Source organism: Thamnophis sirtalis, unplaced genomic scaffold (genome assembly GCF_051295495.1).
Source record: "Thamnophis sirtalis isolate CommonGarterSnake01/CBP01778 unplaced genomic scaffold, rThaSir2_p1.2 scaffold_1, whole genome shotgun sequence".
Classification (NCBI taxonomy): Eukaryota; Metazoa; Chordata; class Lepidosauria; order Squamata; family Natricidae; genus Thamnophis; species Thamnophis sirtalis.
The window spans coordinates 148691573-148713238 of NW_028261381.1; the positions used below are offsets into that span (position 1 = coordinate 148691573).

Sequence of the window (21666 nt, forward strand, 5' to 3'; positions counted from 1 at the left end):
GCCTTGCTGACTGTGAATGAAAGGAACTCACAGTCATGTAAATAAATCCAGACTTCCTTTTTAAGGAAGCCTGGATGAGAACAACATGTTCTGTGCCTGGAAAATCTGTACCTTGTAGCCTAGGTAAAGTATGTAAATTAATCTAATATTAAATTTGTCATTTTGGAATAATATCAACTGTAGGCATTTTAAAATGTTTTAAATAATTTATTCTAGCTTTAGTTACCACAAGTAGGAGCAAAGAAATGAATAAACCATTGACATTTACATTCTCTCATCCCAGACAATAAATGTATTCTACTATCTCCTTAGATGTTGTAGTTTTTAGTTTAGGAGTAGAGATTTTCACATTATTTCTTTTTATATGGAGAATGAAGCAGAGACCAATGAACATAAACTGTAGCACTAAGCTAATATTTCCTACACAGTAAATTACTTATCTGTTCTTTCTTTGAAGAATAGATTATTTGGGCTTTTTATAGACATTGTTTAAAAACCTAACATGTTTTAGGGTTGGTTTGTTTTTTAGAAAGAAGAGTAATAATGGCTCACTTCATCCGCCTCTCTATAGACATGGCACAGATGTTTCTCCACCGCCGTTCTAAGCTCCTTGTTGTCTGCTGGATTGAATCACATTCGGTCTCATTGGCACAGGCATCAGAATCATGCAGTAAGATCTCACATATATTGAAGACAGATTCCACACCTGCTGTGTGCTGTTCAATATCCCGTTGCAGGTCCTACAACCATGAGCAAAAGGTCATCTCCAGTTATAGTAGTTTCATACAACACAACAGAAGAAGCCACTGATATGTCACATGAAAGATCAGACATTCCATATCCCCAAAGACCTTCCTAATGATTGTTATATATTAGCCATGTGATTAAATATAACAGATTGTTGGTAATAAATCAAATTGGTACATACACTCTTCAAATAAGAAGCTTCACATATAACCCAATAGGGGCAACCGTTCTATGTTTCCTCCTTAATGTTACATTTTGGGAGGATTATTATGGAGGAACATTTAAACATGTAATTCCTCCACTGATAAGCTTGAAAAAACTTGACTGTGACGCATAGCTTCACGGTTTTAGCTAAACAAATTTTAACTTCTATTAAAACATAGCATATTTAAATATTAAACTATATCATCCTATGAATAGTGAAATTTTGCTACTGCACTTCCCCCTTTGCATTTTGGTAGTTAAAAGCACTGATATACAAATAATCTATTTGAACGGACACCAGAGACATTCTTTTTCAAATATTGAGTTCTTTCTGGAAATGTTATTCTTCCTATGCCTTAAAAGTTTCATAGTCTCAGTATTACCTGTTACTATCAATCCTCTTTACCTGCATATCTTTAAAAAACTAGTCTCCTTGAACACTTGGTAAATTCATGTATCCACCTATAAAATTTTCTTGACAACAATATATAAATGATTTGCAATTGCTTGTATTCACATAGTAAGAACTCCATCTATCCTAGATTGTAAGGTTTTCCTTTGAAGCCATTATTCTATCAATTAAATTAGAATTGCAGAGGGCATAGCCAATGCAACACAATGTATCCAGGTATTCTGCTGGTCAAGATCCATTGAAAAAACTGCAAATTGCATGAATATAAATATTCCTACAAAGTTTTCTTTCATTTAATGTTCAAAAAAACTTCTCAATGGATTCTCCTTTTCTCTCTTTCTGACTATATATTATAGAGACAAGGTAGGTACTGACCACAGCAATTCATGATTCAGACACCTAAAGCATTCAATGAAAACTGCAAATCTTGGACACTTTAAAATTATTAATAGGCATTCCAAGTAAAGTGATGGGTTTTATGAACTACATGAAAAGATCTGCTACATGAAACTAATAGAATGTTCAAACTGAACATTGTGCTAGGTACAGTAGACAAACATGCCTCTAAAGTTTACAAGCAGCTCATGAAACCAGCAGCATTCCTAGTTGTTTGTTCTGCCTTTGTTCTTCAATAAACTGTGTCTAAAATTTAGTGATTCTACTTTAGTATTCTGTGTTAGATATACTGATAGAGACTATCCCTCCTGAGTTTCCGTATTTTGGTGTATGTGTCTACATTGGGGTGTATACTGAGTCTGCAGGCAATTCCTGGTGCTAAAATATATCACTTCACTACAACTAAAGCCAGTGCCTCAATCTGAGCTGCTAACGAAGCTATAAATAATTGGAAATATTATTTTGGCAGGAGAGATGAATCAAAGACCACCACAGCTGGAAAATGCAATCTTTCATAATAGATGGAAATCACAATTTGAAGAGAAAATAAAGGAATTAGTAAAGCTTTGTAAAACCAGTCCAGACTGACAAGTATTAAGAAAGTTAAATAAAAAGTTAGATTTATTGGAAATGGTAGAACTTCAGCAGAATATAAATTATGCCCAACTAAATTATGTTGTAAATGCAAACAAGTTGGGGAAACGGGGTTATCAAATTAGAAAAGAGAAAGAAGGATGTTTGGAACAACAGAGAAAGAAAAATTATTACAGTTTATACAAGAATAAAAAAAAGGAATGTGCCAAAAAATTTAAGGAATTGCATTCTAGATTAAAAAATAATTGATGAAGGAAACTTAGAAATATATATTTAAAATTCAAAGCCTAAAATTTTACATAAGAATATAGAGAAATCTTATGGAAATTAATAACAATTTTAGAGATTAAACAAGAAATAAAAAATGAATAAAGCACCAGGCCCAGGTGAGCTGATGACACTCTAGCAGGGATGTCAAACTCATGTCATCACAGCGGCATCATGTGATGTATCGGGACTTCGCCCCCTTCACTAAACCGGGCATGGGCATGGCGAACACATGACACATCCGGCCCATGGCCCAGGAGTTTGACAGCCCTGCTCTATAGTATAACAATGTAGAAGAAAATTGAGTAGAACCATTATTGAAGATGATGCATGAAATTCAAATAATAAAAACAATACCAAAGACTTGGGAAGAGGAATATCTAACATTGAAATATAAAGAAAGGAATGATCTCAGGAACGCTCATTGAGTTAAACATTGGCCCAACTCTTTCAGTTCTACTTTTTTTCAACCCTACCTGCTGCTCTGCGAGTCTCCTCTGTATTTCTTGATCATCACAGATGTCATAAACAATAGGTTTAGAAAGCTCAAATTCAATGCGTGCCAGCCATGTATGAAGATGACTCATGTTTTTGTCCAGCTGTTGTATGAAAGCAAAGGTATCTTTCAACTTCTTCACTCTGAAATGAGGAAAGGATAATCAAGAAAAGCATGAAGCATGTAAGAAAGGGTGTCTGTATATATGTGCATAGTTGTGGCATGTCACTTTTCATTTAATTAAACTTCATAGACATCAAACTTTGTATTCAAAGCCGCAACCTACCCTAAGCTGCTACCTTCAAGCTATTTTGGAGTATTACTCCAGTCGTCCCAACCAACATTTGGAGAAAGCTTAAATTCAATCCAATCAGGTTGGGAGATGTAACCATACAATCAAATTACTACTTGACTGCTGACACTCTTTTAGAGCAAAGATTGGTTCAACCTATATGGTTCAAAACCAGTTATTTTGTACAAATATATTGATTTCTAAATCATCTGTCACTAGCATGGAAGTGTTTATCTCAGAAGTACTGTCTTACATCTAACAGAAACAGCCACTTTGCCTCCAATGTGAGATGAAAACTCTTCAATTTGCAGGAAAATTCTAGGGTGAAATAGGATCCTGGATACTGATCACATATCTTGATATCCCTAAATAATTAAGCTGTTGGAGCAACCTATTAGTCTCCCGATCATCATCTTGTTCTTTTCTGCAACTTTACCAATTTCCCTAAACCTGTTAAAAGTGATATTTCCAATATTATTTTCCTCCCCTATATCAGTTATATGTATCTTTCAAAATCTGTTCCAAGTGATTGGGAATTTTTTTGAGAAGGTTCTGGACAGATACAGAGAATGCCAGAGAAACAAAAAACTTCTACCAGGCAACTTGAATGCTCATGACAGAATGAATTTTGCTTTTAAAACCTTTTTATTTTAATGATATGGTTTTAACAGTCAAGGAAAAATGCATGCTTATATTTCAATCTAAATATCCTTCTGAATAGTGGGGTTGATATGTTACTTGAATTTGATAAAGTCTCCTGAGCAATTAGAGAGTATAGATAGTCCTCGACTTACGACCACAATTGAGTCCAACATTTATGTTGCTAAGTGAGAAATTTGTTAATAGCACTAGCAATAGCACTTAGACTTATATTCTGCTTTACAGTGCTTTTACAGCCCTCCGTAAGCAGTTTACAGAGTCAGTATATTTTCCCCAACAATTTGGGTCCTCATTTTACCCACCTCGGAAGGATAGAAGGCTGAGTCAACCTTGAGCCTGGTGAGATTTCTACTGCCAAATTGCAGGCAGCCGGCAGTCAGCAGAAGTAGCCTGCAGTACTGCACTCTAACCACTATGCCACTGCAGTTAACTGAGTTTTGCCCCATTTTATGACTTTTCTTGCCACATTTGTTAAGTGACTCACTGAAATTGTTAAGTTGGTAACACATTGTTAAGTGAATCTGGCTTCCCCATTTACTTTACTTATCAGAAGATTGCAAAATGTGATCACATGACCCTGGGACACAGCAATGCTCATAAATATGAACTGATTGTTAAGCATCTGGTTGTATATCACATGACCATGGGGATGCTGCAGAGGTCATAAGTGTCAAAAAGGGTCCTAAGTCATTTTTTTCCCAGTGATGCTATTGGAGAAAATACAAAACAAGATCAAGGGAACATTACAAAGCATCTGATGCCAATCTGATGAAGGCCAAACTAGTATATGGCAGGATTTTTAAAAAAATGAAATAAATAAATATTCCAAATAGGAGAAAGATTTCCCATGTTTTCCCAGAGTCATCATGAGCAACATACAACTACAAGCCTTTATGCAAATGGATTCAACTCATGCCGGATTTCATGGACAGAGCCAGCACTCAGGGTGGCCGGGTGGGAGTGGGGGGGGGGGATGCAGACCTGTCATGCTGTCAATTCATTTACTCATAACGGGCAGGTACTAATCTCTTTCGACAATGATGAGGAAAGCAAAGCGTTGATTTCAACAAAGAGGGAGAAGCCCCTGAATGTTACTTATTGGCTTTACAATTCTCCTCCTCCCCCCCACCTTTTGTCCAATCCTCCCTCTACGGACCACACACACACACATCGCCATCCATTCTGACAAGCGCTGGGCCCATCCCCCAAGACTGCTGCAGCACACAGACAAGGCTCCTACCGCACCGTACAATTTTATTCTCGCCAGACCCTTGACAACCAGAAATGCACTTACTGTTTATAAGGGAAAAGCATTCCTTAGCTTATCAGTCCAAAGCTGCAGGGACAGCATCTGACTGAGCCGAGCACTGGAGGAAAAGGAAACCCCTCCTCCTTGGATGCCCTATTTAATATCACTGCCTTAACATCTCTCCCACATAGAAGGAAAGAAAAGAGTTGAGGAGTGGGGTGGGGGATGGGGGGGGAGTCATCTCAGGCCTTCCTCTTTTCCTCCTTTGAGCCCTAACTAGAGAGAGTGTGATACATACATGACCATATACACACCCATGATGAACAATGCTGCTAGAAAACAAATGCTATTTTTCTTTTTCTGATTTGGTATCGGTCAACAATACCAGATTCAAACCAGACTCTGGCTTGAAAAAGCTAAAGTGCAAAAAATAAAAAAGAAAGAAAAGAAACCAGCTATTTCTCTTGAGAAAAAAAATAATTCCATTTTTTACTTTCTGGTGATTTGCTTGCAGGACCATAATGCTCAGTGTGAAAATGTTACTCAAATGGCAAACATCTGCTACACTCCTTCCCTTCCCACTCTATTATGTAGCATAATTTATGGGTCCTAGACTACAATGTCACATGATCATACTGTATATTGCTCCATTCCCTGTCATAGACACCAAATATGAGGGTGGAGCATATTAGATTTTGACATTAAGTTTATTTATTTATTTTACTTGAAGCGTTGTCTGGATGCTGTACAAGAAAACATTTAAAAACATTACAAGTGGTAAAAGAGAAGATGAGAATCATAGGAAACAAAACCAGCAACTGCATAAAATCAAAAGAAACACAACTGAAGAAAAACAACATTATTACAAGTACAATAATTGTGTAAATAATTTTACACAAAATGAGATTTTAAGATTGATGAGGATATTGAAATTAAGATGAAAGAAAAGTGGTTTTTACTCAGCTCTGCATTGAAAATAGTATAATATAGGTGCAAATGGACTTCTCAAGGCACAGGAAGAGCAGAGGTGCTCCAGGTTTGGCCCGGATACTGGCAAACCAGTAGCGGCGGCGGCAGGAGGCTCCGCCTACCCGCCCAGATGCTTCTGCACATGCGCAAGCAAATGAGCAAGCATGAGCGAACCAGGAGCACCACGATTTGCAACCCACTTCTGAGAAAGAGGGATGTAGGAAACAATGGAATCCGGATGTCCCCACCAAAAAGGTACTTTTGTTAGTATCCCTGAGATGATCTGAAGGTCTCTATTGATAGATAATGTACAGCTACAGATGTTACTTAGTTGTCGAAGGGAACCAGGTAAACTGCTAATTACAGTAAATGCTACTTTGTAAATATGAAAGGAAGTATTTCCCTTTCTCCAAATAGCCTCTGATGAAAGAGAATTATGCTACTTTGGAAAGCAATCATATACGTTACTGTATAGATGATACCGCAGTGCTGATAATAAGAGTTACTTATGGTTGCTTAACTATCATTTGAAGTTACAATGAACCTACCCAGAGCTACTTACAACCTATTCACATGATCATATTTTGGGTACTTGGCAACCAGCTCCCTTTTATGGCCATTTGCAGCATCCTGCATTCAGGTGACCATGATTTGCAACATTTTTGGGGTGTGGGTCGGACAGTGTTTACTTCCAGTTTTTGGCAATTGGGGACAATGGATTAACAAATGCCTTGTTTGCTTAATGACCATCATTAAAAGGTTTGTAATTTCAAATCCAGTCATGTGATGCCTTGACTTACCACTGCAATGACTGTGGTTATAATTTTAAATTGAGGACTACTTGCATTGACTGAGTATGAATCCTCAAGGATAGATATCGGCCCATTGTGGGGGAGAGCTTTGCAAATCTGAATAACCACTTTATCTCTATACCCCATAGTCAGTAGTTGGATTCAAATAATTAACAACCGGTTCTCTGCCCTAATGATTTCTTCCAACAGCCAGTTCACCAAACTGCTCAGTAAGTTAACAAACAGTTCTCCCAAAATGGTGCAAACTGGCTGAATCCCACCACTGCCCGTAGCATATCATGGCAGAGTTTTAAGTTTTTTTTTAAAAAAAAGTTATTTTTAATTTGTCCTAATCTGGAAGATTCTGGTGGATGCAGGAGGTGTGCTAATAGGCTGCGTGTGGCCTGCGGCATGAGATTTGCTTCTCTGCTCAAAAAGGTAAACCGAGTGATGCAAAACATGACTCATAATTTATTTTCTTAATATCTATCATTTTTATTTTTTTCTTTGATGAAAAAATGAAAGCATGTTGTGGGAGGCTGTTAAAACTCTATATTTAAATTTAGTATTTTAAAAGAGACTAATGAGAGGGATATCATAAAATACAACTTAGTTTAATTTATATATTTCTATGATAATTTTATTTTGAGGCATTTCCAAGTATTATTATTATTTCTGATAACCTATAAACAACAAAAGAGAAGGGAAAAAGCCAACATAATTTAAGAAAGCAAGGACGCAGCATGATATTGTTTCTAATAGTCCAAAACATTCCATCCAAAAAGGAGACATCCTTATGTTAATCAACATACTGTTGCCTATTTGTTAATTTGCTTTAAGCAAACCTGTTGAGGAACAGACAGGCACTCATCGACTGGACTTTCATTCCTCACAGCTGTGTGAGACTGACTGGGACAAGACGTCTCTTGGACAAGACTTTTTCATAAGAAAAAGATGCTTCGTGTTCAGAGCATTAAGCTCTGAAAAACTGAGAGGCCATCCCTGGAATGCGTGGACCGATATGATCTGGAGGACAAATCCTACATTCTCGAATTACACAAAATATTGTGTCATTGAAACACAGTGTATTGCACATCCCTTTTTAGGATGGTTAGGTTTGCTTTATGGAAAAGATCTGCCCTCAACAGTGTCACAAATCAGTTCGTTGATTTGCTACATGGCAAACCAGCCAAAGAAGCTTGTTAATAATGTCTATAAAATTCCATAAAGCTTTGTGCAATGACAGAATTACACAACTACAATTTCCTGACTAAAAATATATTGGCAGCATGTATCTTATTTTGAGAATTTATTCTTGAATTTGTCTTTTAGAATGAATGGCACACCTGCAGTTTATACAGAATTTCAACTGCTTTTATTAGCAAAAACGTTCTATAAAATAAGACCAGGAATATAGAGACCTTGAGGCAACAGATCACATGGAAAGGAACCAAATTCCACCATGACTTAATTCGTTTGGGTAATGACGTCATTACATATCATTTGCATCAATTTACATCATTATGCAAATGACTTAATTTATATCATTTGTGTATTTATGTTACCACACACAATGGTTGTATAAAGTGGTGTGAATTGCAAAAATGCTTCCATGATATAGTCCTTGATTTAATGTAATATCAGGAATAATGAATACTTCTCATTCGGCATTTGGTTCATTATATCCTATGTATCTTTATAAAGCAATATCTGTATATAATATACTTCACATAATATACTTCACACAGTATTACAAACACGTAAAATACTTCTCTGCTCCAAGAACTTCTAAATGTCATAAGTGGGGGAATCAAAGAAAGAGGAATGAAAGACAAAAGAATTAGCAAATTAATGCAGAGCAGTAAAAGCATTTTAAAGTCCTATCAGAGATAGAGAATTAAATTTACATCTCTTATATACGTATTAGGACCACGTTTATTATTTCATTTCAGCACCCTGATAGAGGAAAGCTTCACTTTGATCTAAATAATACAGAAATATATATATATATATTTTTGAGGGGTGGGAATGCAACTTCCAAACGAGGAACACATTGTGCTTTTTAATTTTTAAGGCTTCTTCCCATGTCTCAAAGTATCTCCAATGTTGCTACATGAAACAGCTCAAGAAGTTCTACAAAATACACATGTATCAAAATTAAAACAAATGTCTCTATGTTATTAATTTGTTCTTGTTGTATGTTTCAAAATACACTAAGTTCCCCAAACTGCTCCTGGTTAAATACACATCCTTTTCCAGCTGCTTCTCTGCACAAAGCAAGCTTTTGTGTATGGCAGAGGGCCGAGTGTGCTTGGTCACTGTGGAAACATGACAAGGCCCCATGCAGCTAGAGCCTTATGACAAAGCAAAGGAGAAGAAGCACATCAAGAACCATGTGAAAAGCTTGTCTAATTTGCCCATATGTTTCCAGCTATTTATTGCTTTAAGGCAGTGTTTCTCAACCGTGGCAACTTGAAGATGTCTGGACTTCAACTCCCAGAATTCCCCAGCCAGCATGGGGAATTCTGGGAGTTGAAGTCCAGACATTTCAAGTTGCCAAGGTTGAGAAACACTGCTTTAAGGTGAAGCCACATCTTTACTACAATGATCTGTTTTGACCAGTGGTTTCTAAGTTGTTTTTGTTGCTGTTAAAATGCTCCCCAGATGTGTATGGCGTACACATGTTATAATTGATTTAAAATCAAAAATTATTTGCCCAAAATAGATCTTATAACCCACTCTTTAGTGAAATTTTGGCAATACTATTTTAAAGAGAGACATATTTGGATGAGATATACTAGAAATTTGGATTCTTGGTTAATTCTTTCCCTCTTCCTCGCCCAAAGAAGAGCACAGGTGTAAATCCCCAAAGTGCCTTTTCAAAAGGTAACTGGATTTTGTTTTTCCTCAAAGATGTTTCTCCAGCTGAACGGAACTGAACTGAACCAATATTTCCTGGAATGAAAAGTAAAATGTTCTCAAGGAAAAACAAAGTCCAATTGCCTTTTGAAAAAGCCTATTTGGGAAAACCATGACTTGGATGACTGAGAATTTCCATAGCATAGGTGTAAATAACACATGCATATACACACGTGTGCGCATACACACACACATTTATTGATTTATGATTTTGGGAAGCTCTTGTATTACTTGGGCTGGGTAAAATCCTGAAGACATTGTGGCAAGCTTTTTAAAAAAGCAGCACACCTTGGCTGTGCTGTTCTAGGAAACAGTCATAGGGTAGGATTGCCTGCTTCTGGGGGGAAAAGGATTGTGGTAGCTCATTATATCATCTAAATATGCACAAATTGTTTGGATTTGATGGATGTATAAATCCGTGCAAATGGAATAGTTTCCTGACATTAATTAATGGCAAAATAGAATGCACCTTAATCCACCACAGGTTCACTTCCTCCATCTTTTACAATAAATAAGTTTCCTTCTGTAATACAGGATTAGTGAAGCCATATTTGAATGCTATTCTTATCTGCCTATCCAATGCCAAAAATAACTGATTTCTCCAATCTTCCTCACTAATAATGAAATAGAGATCTTTATGATACTATGCTTTTTCCAATGCATAAATCAATGATATTTTATAGGGGAAATGCAATGTCTTAGTTCAGCTAAATAAGTCTTAATCTTTCCAAGGGCGGGCTGAGGCTGAAACATAGGTCTCATTATTTTCTTCATCCTTTGTCTCTTTACTAAATTTCTGAAAACTCTTCAAACTTTATATTATTATTAGATGGTACCAACATTACTATATAATCCAAATATCTGAGTCTTATTGCAGAAATGGAAAACTAATTCTTGTATGCTTCAGAGGCATATAACTTCTTGGGAAATACAACTGCTATAATGTTGGACAGCAACTGCCAGTCTACAGACATAATTCTGAAGGAAATATGATGTGTTCATCAGTTTGTCACTTAACATATGTTTAACATAAAGAAGCAGTTAACCAACCAATCATATATTTCTAAATCGTATGTTGGGGTAGCACATACTAAAAAAAAAGATGAATTACCATCACACGTTACATTGTAGAACCATATTGAGTAAAATATTGACCATAAAGAAGAGGGAGTCAAGCTATTCTCCAAAGCACCTGAGTGTAAGACAAGAAGCCATGGGTGGAAACTAATCACGGAGAGAAGCAACTTAGAACTAAGGAGAAATTTCCTGACAGTTAGAACAATTAAGCGATGAAACAACTTGCATCCAGAAGTTGCGAATGCTCCAATACTGGAAGTTTTTAAGAAGATGTTGGATAACCATTTGTCTGAAGTGATGTAGTTTTTCCTGCCTAAGCAGGGGGTTGGACTAGAAGACCATCAAGGTCCCCTTCCAACTCTGTTTGTATTCTATTCTATTCTAAAATGTAATGCATAAATCAATCTAACAGAATAATAGAGTTGGAAGGGAAGTTTGAGGTCTTCTAGTCCAACTCCTTGCTCAAGCAGGACATTCTATGCCATTTCAGACAAACTTCTACTCAAGTTGTTATTTCTTTTATAATTCTACTATGCTTATATGCCAACTAATGAACACAGACTAACCTTCCTCCAATGATATCAAGGAGGTGTTGCCAGCGGTCATTAATTTTGTTGAGTTTCTCTTCAATTTCAGCCCCTCTACTTTGGTTGCTAGACTTGATCAGTTGATTGCCCATTTGCTTGAAGTGAACTAGTTGACTTTCATTAAACAAATTGATTTCCTCCATGTAATCCTAAACAAGAGAATTTTAAACTTTTAAAGTAACATATTTTGCATGAAATGGAAAAGGCAGAAACAAAAGTTAGATTTCTATAGAAAGAAGTTTATCTAATATTTTCACAGTAAAAACAACAACCAGAATAGTTGGTTGTGTTAAAAATACTGTAACCAGCTCCCTCTTATTTTATCTCTAAGCCTCAGCCAGAAAACCTGGATTGCATTTTCCTTCTTCTACTTTATTAATGCTTCCCTTTCATTGGATAAAAATAAAGTATTCATTAAAAAGGTTATGATTACTATTAACCTAATCTAGCAAAACATTCCGCTAGTTAAATGGGAAGGAGGAGTTAATCGGCTGAGAAGGAGCTACCACAGGGATGGAGGGGTGAGGTTGAACAGTCCTAGATCCTTTTCCAACCTGGTCCTGGACAAGCAAGTCATTATCCTTGAACCAAATCTTAATAGAAGAAAAGTCTCATCATGTTTCTTTGTTGGCAGAAGATTCACATTTAGTCTTCTGAACCCCGTAAAGAATAGCTGAAGGATAAGATTCTTTCTCTCTGGCAACTAAAGCAGAAATGATCCTAGGGATACAGAACTGGACTGGAAGGGGCTCTCCTTAGCAACTGAAGTCCCACAGGACACAATCCCCACCCCTGTTTTCAGCCTGTCTCAGCAGCCGGATGGAAAAATGGAGGAAACTCTGTGGGGCTGTGTCCTCTGCAAAAGTTAAGTGAGCTCCCTTGGAGCAGTGGTAAAGAGGCTGTCTGAATGAACCCCTGGAATCATAAAGCTGCTAGACAGATGAGGAAGTTGAAAAAATATCCTGGAAGAAGTCAACTGTAAGTAACTTTCAAACTTTTGCCAAGGAAATTACACAGATAGATCCTTGACCAGGAGCTCAGCTTGTATCAAATAAGGCATTGTCTTAAATCAGTGTTTCTCAACCTTGGCAACTTGAAGTCTAGACATCTTCAAGTAGCCAAGGTTGAGAAACACTGTTTTAAATATTAAAAGAAGGCCAAACAGACTTTGAGAATTGCCTTTAAATATTAGTTCTACCATCAGCCTACTAAGCACAGAAAAATGAAAGAAGTCTAACCATTATATCACCTCTGTTGATAAACTGCCTTTGGCCTTCTAGCTACTGTAAACAAACAGCTGGCCCTTTCATTAATTTCTCCCAGATGACTGTTACACAAAATTGAAGAAAGTTGAAGAAAAAATACTTAAGTTTACATTTTATCTTTTTCCTCCATCTCCCTTTTTCCTTGTGTATCACAACTTTTCAATTGTACACTTAAGATCTGGGACTCTCATATTATAATAATTTGTAAGCTTTTTTAAAATAAAGGTTAAGCATCAATTTAAATAACCAAAAAACAATCACCACAGAAGACTAAGGATTTATTCATTTTGCAGTTATGAGAAAAGGAGAAGATCAAGTCACAATGTTTTAAGTTAGTTCTTATTGATTTATCCTAAAACTTCATTATGGCAAGCATGCCTAAGCAAGAATAAACTTCTGTTTACATCAATAAAGTTTATTCACCTTTTGCAGCTTCTCTATCATGTCTTCAATACTGATATCTGCTGACTGAGGGACTTTTTCTTCCATCTGCATCAGCCAAGTACACAGTTCCTTATTTTTTTCATTGAACACAATCCAGGAATTGAGTCGTTCCTCAATATCTTGCTTGTGCAGAGAAACCTATGGAGGAAGATATAGATGACATTAATTAAATTTAATTAATTAAATTTAATCTTTATTAAATTTCTGGGGGAGCCAAAGTTTACTGATGCAATCCATGAGCAGATAAAAAGAATATTTTCCCCTACAGATTTCACTGCAGAATCCAATAATGCTCTCAAACAATTACTTCACTTACAAATGATATTTTCCCCATTTTTGGATAGTGATGGAAACATCTTTGATATAACAAAGAAATGTAAAGCCTATCCAGAAAATATCAGATCATCTCACTTGTCAGTCCATTAAAGTGGCAAAATTGAGCACTATGCCTATGCGTAGGTAAATTTGGCTTCCCCTTTGAGTTTGCTTGTCAGAAGGGCCCAAAAGGTAATCACATGATCCCAGGACACTGCAACCATCATAAATATGAGTCAGTTGCCAAGTGTCTGGATTTTGAACACATGACCACAGGGATACTGAAACAGTCGTAAGTATGAAAAATGGTCATAAGTCGTTTTTTCAGTGCCATTATAACTTTGAAGGGTCACTAAACAAACTGTCAAGGACTGCCTGTATCTTTATCTTTCTAAAGTGCCCAATAACTCAGCAATGTAAATCAATTTAAAATATTGAGTACAAAATAAAATATAATCAATATGAATAATACTATATAAAATAATGATAGAAACAACAATGATTATTGTCATTAACAGATAAAGTTACCTTCCTTTAAGCTTTCTGGATAAATTGAAGGGCACTATATTTCTGGAGTAACAGATTTGGTATTTGCATCTCTATAAGTTAACAAGCATATGGAAAATTTGCATCCATTTTAAATTGTCTTTTGTCTGGAGCAACCTATACACTTTTCTGTACTGCTCCCTACTGTGTTGGTATGCCAAAACCCTGCCCTTGATATTCCCCGCCTCTTTGCTCCAGACAGTCCATCTGCTGTTTGTTTTCATCTTTCTTTCAGCAGGAGCATCTGGCTGGTTAATTCTGAGGGGCTTTTGGGCAGCTGCACTGCCTCGCTTTTAACATAGCCAGGGGTTGGGCTTTTCCATTAATTGTTTTCAAACAATATGCTTTTGTTCGAGATTTCATTTTAGGGTTAGGGATATCGGTAGGAAAGAAAATGGGGCCTGCTAATTATCCATTTTTTGCACCTAAAGCATGGTGTGGCTAAAGTTAACTTAAGATGAGGGATTGATGCAGTTTTTTTCTCTTTAATCATGTCTTAGTTTTCTGAATAACAGACCCATCACAATATAAACTTGGGAATCAGACTTTTGCCATTAATTCACTGAATATTCATGCAGCAGGCTAAGCTATAATTAGTTCTAAGTATGATCAGCAAGCTACCCATATCCCATAGATGAGAGGGTTAACTATTGGCAGATGGCTTTATACAACATGTAGAGTTTAATGTCATGCTGGATTAGGATTAAGATAAACTAAATCGTATCATCCCATGGTTACTGATTATAAAATCTTTCCTCCTTAACTATAAATCAGACCCATGATTTGAAAAGTCACATTAAGCAAAACTATGTGTTGGATAACATGAACCCAAATCATGGCATTGTTTAGTTTTACAACTGCAAAATCAGACCTTATCTGGCCTTAATAATAATTTCTCACTTCTGAACCCATTTCTTGTATAGTGGGCAAAGTGTCTAGAATCCAAAACAAAAAAATAGTAAAGCAGGATAAATATCAACAAATAAGGTTAGATTCAAAATGGTTAAAATTTAAACATTAAAGCTAGTTAATTGTTCATGTTGGGTTTGGGTATGAGAAAGGAACCTAGAAAGAATTAACTGATACTAGTTAAACATGTATTATGATTGTAGCCATGCAGTTAAATCCAGCATACTTATTCAAAGTAAGGCCTACTGCAATTTAAATGCACCAGTTTATTTCAAGTTTTTAAAATGTTAAAAAGCAATAAGACAACAAAATAGTAATATTAGCAGCAAATAGACATTGCTGAGGAGGGAACTCAATCAATGGGATCTCACAGCCTCAGATTAGAATTTGGGGTTGATTTCTTAAGATTACTGTGTCGGATTGCATTCCTGACCTTCAAGAAATGTAATGCACAGCTGTGGGGCACATAAGATGTAAGAGTAAGAGGTAATGGAAGAAAATGTGTGATCATTCCCAGGGTTTGAAACCTCCATCTACAACACGCAGAACAAATTCAGGTTTGAGGAATTTCAAAGAGAGGCACCTTTAAAAAATGTAGAAAACTATGCAGTGAAAAATATAAGGAATAACCATCTATTTGGCCCTTCTCTTATGGGCCATTTCAGATCACTTTGAAAGATAGTCCGTGTCACTGATCTACTTCTAGAACACCATATCTTTAATTTTCTCTAAAGCTCCTTGTTGCTCAAAACTTTCAGAACTTGGGGGAACACTGTGGCCACAAATGGAGAAAGTAGCAGGGTGGGGTTGTTTTTTTTGTTCACAGCCACAAAAAGGCTACATTTGCTTACAGTATTGTTTAGAAAACCATAGGGCTTTAAATCCTGCAAGCTTATCTTGTGTTCCTTTACACAAAACTGGAGAGTAATATTCACTTTCCCTTGCAATGCCCCATCTCAAACATCCAAATAAACTACTTACTCCGAGGCAGAGTTCTTCCCACTGGCTGTGCAAACGTTCAATTTGGTCTCTCAATAGCATCACATCTTCTGGGAGGATAAATTGAGCCAGTTTCACCTTTTGTGCATCAAGTTCTTTTGCATTTTGGCTCCAGTTGGTGAGTGATTTCTCCAGTACCTGCATGGAAACACCAAGGGGAAATCAACAGCCCTTTCAGAACCAGTTCCTGGAGGGTGGGAAAGGGGGTGGGTGGGAGTGAGCATTTGTGCCTGCCTGCCTGCCTGCCTGAGATTCTCTTTTCTGCAAACCTTTTGGTTAATCTTACGATTGGTCTGTACAAGAGGGAAGGGAAAGGAGGATAGCAATTTCCATATGAGAGCGAGAGAGAGCAGGGCCTTTTGTGTTGGGATCTTGCCTTTGTTTTGTTGTTGTTGGTTGCTGCTTAAAATTAAGGCAACCAGAGAGAAGAGGAAATGGGTCGTTTTCAAATATTAAGCCCACAAAGAGTTCCTGAATGCCTCAAACTTTTAAAAATGTATAGTGTTATAAAGAATTACTTAAGATTAGCATGACATCTATGACACTATTATTTTCCAGAAGAAATTTTAAAAAGTTACTTTTCTATAATTTAAAAACTCAGGGAGGGGGGGTGTTTATTTGAAACAACATTCACTGGAATGGATAATGCTTATTTTCAACTAAAAGTGACTTAAGTCAAAGAAAGCCAGGGTAAAATAATTTGAAATACAGTCAGTTGAATTCATAGGGATTAACTTCCAAACAAATCTAGCTACCTAGATAGTTGCACAATTACTTTTGCACTGCTGCTGACTGAGTCTCATTTCACATAATTCACTAACACCAAAATGAACAACATGCACCATTTTACTGAATAGCAACTCTGAAGGTTTCTTGTGAAATTTTAAAAAAATGCTATGTCACATTCATTATTTTTCAATTAATAATAGTGATTGCAGGTAAGCAGGGTCCAGAAATCTCAGTGGAGCAAGACAACCAACTTCTTTGTTCAATATATCATTGTTTCTGACCTGAAGAACTGTATTTTCTCCTCAATTTGGAGATAAAGTCTCTGTTACTCCCCCATTAATTTCAGAACAGTTTCATTTGCACTATTCCAGGATTCTAATCCAATTTAGAACTTGTTTTAGAACATCAAGAATTGTTGTGCAGGTATATCTTGAATTAGATCAGTGAAAAATATTAAAATGGGTGTTCCTCAAACTGTTCAAGAGCTTGGCTTTCATAGAAATACCTTTATTTGTTCCAAGGTTGCTGGCAATGCATCATGTTCTATAGGAAGAGGTTTGTTTATGCTTCCTTTGAGCTCTAGTAAAACATGGCCCAAGTCCTTCACTTGCCTTTCACAGTTCTCCCAGGTCTGAAATTTCAAAGAAGAAAAATGAGTTCGTGATGAGCAATAAATATTGTTTAATAGGTAGGAGCTTTGCTGCTATCAGATAACCTCCAATACATTTTGGATTCTCCTTATAACACAGAGGAAGAAAAATAGTACTGTGTTTCCCCCAAAAATAAGACAAGATCTTATTTTCTTTTGATCCCCGAAATAAGTGCTTGGCCTTATTTTTGGGGAGTCTTATTATTTTGAGCTGCAGGAGGTGGCGAGTGTGGTTGCTTCATGGCTGCTGCTGTGTTGCAAGGAAAAGCTTATTTTAGCGTATGCACTCAAAAGCCCAATTGGGCTTATGATCTGTGGAGGTCTTATTTTCTGGGAAACAGGGTATCCACAAAGATTCTTTGCCTTTTATTATTTGCCTATAGCTAATGCATGCATTCTGACCTTCTCATAATTTTTGCATGGATTTGCAAATGTGCTATTCTTTGAGATTTCTGCTAGAAAAATCTTCATAATGAAAGAGAATTTTATGGTAGAACTAATGATCAAGAGAGCTATGCAACTGCCTTTTGTTGGATATGTGCAAGTACATGCTAGATATCCAAATGCTTTTATTTGGGTATCTATGTACAGCAAGTGGCAAACTCACGGGCTCCAATGGTTCCTTTCAGTTCTATGATCTCAAGAATGAGCAAAACAACAAGAGCAATTTGGATGCAGAACTTCTTCTTGCCTCAAAAGCAAATTATATTTAAACAACCAGACTAGCATTAGCTAGACACAATAGCAATGCTCTGGGTTACTAGTCTAGTAGTATTTTTCTGCAATCATAGATGATCTTTGAAAGAATAACTAATTAAGCATTTACTGTACTGCAGTTATAAATTAAAACAGAACAGCAAAATCCTAGACACAAATTATACAGAATAAAAGTCACATTTAAATAAATAATAATAATATCCTCAACAAATCTACTAACTTACCTCCCTATCTTATAGAAAAATACTCCCCAAATAACAACTATAATAGCAAATTTATAAGAAGCTACAGAACACAATTCAATATTAAAGCATTTTCTATATATTCAAAAAAGTCTCTAGCAGCAGTAAATCCAAGAATTAAGCAGCAAAAGAGATTGAGATTTTCTGGATTTTCTGGTATATGAACTGCAGTAAGTAAATAAACAAAAAAACCTTTCCCAAATTGCAAATTCACACAAAAAGATGAACTCTAGACCCAATTGATTTATTATACAATAAAGATAGCTGGTTTATGCAAGATACCTGTATGGTGCCCTGAAATTGCTTGGTAATCTTCTCCAGCTGAAGTTGTGTGTTGTCCCAATTAGTTCGCAACTTATTCATCTCCAGCTGCATGGCAGCCTTTGCTTCAGGGGCAACCATGCCAAGTAAATTTTCCCCAATATCCAAGATTAAAGAATATCTGGTTTGCCACCTCTTTTGAAGTATTTCCTTATACTACCAAGAAAACAAATAAACCCCAAACTGTTATCATTACATCAAATATAATATTTTTGTTAGGGTTAAAAGATCATCAGGTAGAGTATTGAAAGGACACATGAATAGATGCAAAAGAATATCTACACAATTATTTGAAAACAAAACCTCCTTCAGAATTACTTGAATAATTTTAGTAGGAAATATGCATTTCTATATTACTATAGATTTTCTAGCACTACTGGCACGTCTGTTGTGGTCCTGGGAAGTGAAAGTAATTAAAAATATTTTTAAAATGCAGTCCTTGGCCAAAAAAAAAAAAGTTTAGCCACCTCTGGTTAGCATTATGCCTGAATGAAAGACATACTGATCCTCCCAGAAATCTATTATTATCACAATTCCACAGGAGGGAGAAAGAAGCTGAGATGACAGCTGCTAATGTAAGTTTCTTCTACTGGTATAGCCAAGTCTTCAAACCCATGCCTAAAGATGTATTGCCCCCAAAATGTATGCTCCTGGGGACAAGAGATTCAATATATGCAATGACTAGCATGCTTCAGGAAAGCACCAATTTCATTTAAAAAAAAGAAATACATTTTTTAAACTACTATACCATTTTAAGTGAGAAAATTGTACTGAAGCAGCTTAAAACCCCAAAAGAAAATAATCAATTTATTTTAAAAACAATGTATCTATAAACAGGCCCATTCTACAGTCAACAATGTTAAAATAAAAATTTCTAGGGACAGTTCAGTAAAAATAATAATTCCAACATTTGGAATTATAAATAATTATAATAATTCAACATTAAGTTGTAATTATTATTAATCTAATTTATACCAGAAAGAAATGCAAGTGATGTATATGAGGATGAAATGCAATTTCTGGATCATGAGGCCCCGCGTATAGTCACTCATGCTCTGATCATGTCTTGTTTGGAATATTACAATGCTCTCTACATGGGGTTATCCTTGAAGAGTATTCAGAAGCTATCGTTGGTCCAGAATGCAGCAGCATAGACAGTTCTGGAGACCTCTAGGGTAGTAAATGTAACTCTACTGTTACTGGAGCTACCAATTTGCTTCCAGGTTGAATTCAAAATGGTCATCACCTGTATGACTTGTGTCCTGATTACCTGAAGAAACATCTCACCATGATGGAATTGGCCCACTCCACTCATTCTGGCAGGAGGGACCTACTGTGGACCCCATCAGCCAAGAAGTTTCAGCTGGTGAGGTCCAGGAGAAGAGCCTTTTTTGCTACAGCCTCCACTCTTTGGAATATCTTGCCACTGGAGGTGAGATCTACTTCTACCCTGCTGACTTTCAGTAATGGCCTTAAAACCTGGTTTTGCCAGTTGGCCTGATGGAGAAGCTGTAGACTGGAGGTGGTTGCTGCAGTGACAGAGAACGTACTTCTACTACCTGCTCTGGTCCAAATCTGTAGTCTTTTAGTCTGTATTTAATCTTTTGTCATTTTAATCTGCTTCTACATTGTTTTAATATCTCTATTTTATTACATTATAAGCCAACCAGAGTTGCCTCAGATTGTGAGGTGGGCAGCGTATACATTTAATAAATAAACATCTATCCAGGTTTACCCCATTTTTATTTTCCAGAAATGCGCTATTGCGGTCCATTGTTGATTTCTATGGATTATAGTTAGTGTGAGGCCTAACCTTCAACTTGTGATTCAGGTTCCTAATTTGATCCAAGGGATACTTCTCCTGGCTCTTCACGGCAGCTATGTAGCTGTTCGTGTCCATGAGGAATTTTGTGAGATCTTGCAGTAAGGTTGTGAATTTTTGCCACTGCTTTACAAGGCTGTCAATGTCACTCTTCTTCCGATGAGCCATCCGCACTGCACTCTGCCACTGATCCTTCAGCAGAGTGAGCCTGGAGATAAACTCAGTTCTAAAATAACCAGAGTGATATGTTAATACAGTATCATATGCTACCATCACACTGTAGACATATGGCTTTGGATCCAGGGTGCTATTTAGCAGATATCCTATATCACTATAGGTCAGTGATGGCTAACCTTTTTTTTTCCTCACGTGCCAAAATCATGCATGTGAATGTGGCAGTGCACACGTGTGTACTCACACACACGGTATACGTTCATGACCCCCATGCTCCCCCCGCCACCCCCAGGCACACTAACTCCCATGCTCCCCCATGCTTCTGTGCAATCCCCCTGAGCCTGATTTGGTCCTAGCAGGCCTCCCTGAAGCTTCCTGAAACCAAAAATGGAGTACACCCCCTGCACCCTCCCCCGCTCCCTCCATGCATGTGTGTGCAGTACCCCCCACCACCCCATGCACGTGTGCACTCCTCCCGCATGCATGGCAGAGACTCTAAAATCAGCTGGCCATTGGGATGCAGAATGCATGCGTGGTGGAGCTGAGCTGGGCGATGGCTCACGTGCCCGCAGAGAGGGCTCTGCATGCCACCTGAGGCATGCATGCCATAGATTCACCATCACATAGGATGTGGCCACCTAAGAGTGCCAAATCCGCTTCAGTTTGCTGAACACTGAACTTTTGTATGCATGGATATGGAGGTTGAAACTATAAAAGTGTGTCATTAAAATGCCCCCCTTAAACACAACAGCAAATAAAACTTATGCTACTCATTCTTAGAAAACCTGGTTCTTTTATGGCCATGAGGTAACCAAACGGCTTCTTTACAACTAATTTTCAGAAGAAGGTTGCAAACTTTTTATCAACACCTCTG

The 21666-nt window shown here is 36.9% G+C and overlaps 1 protein-coding gene across 1 annotated transcript in view; it reads right to left on the reverse strand.

Moving 5' to 3' along the window:
* SYNE2 (spectrin repeat containing nuclear envelope protein 2) overlaps positions 1-21666 on the reverse strand; it is a 247724-nt gene that overhangs the window by 24137 nt on the left and 201921 nt on the right. Inside the window, exons 93-100 of the mRNA XM_087727378.1 lie at positions 20610-20844; positions 18758-18952; positions 17373-17498; positions 16121-16276; positions 13349-13507; positions 11640-11809; positions 3097-3259; positions 553-740 (exon numbers count right to left, since the gene is read on the reverse strand). Coding sequence (XP_087583504.1) covers positions 553-740; positions 3097-3259; positions 11640-11809; positions 13349-13507; positions 16121-16276; positions 17373-17498; positions 18758-18952; positions 20610-20844 — 1392 coding nt within the window. The remainder of the gene's footprint in view (positions 1-552; positions 741-3096; positions 3260-11639; positions 11810-13348; positions 13508-16120; positions 16277-17372; positions 17499-18757; positions 18953-20609; positions 20845-21666) is intronic.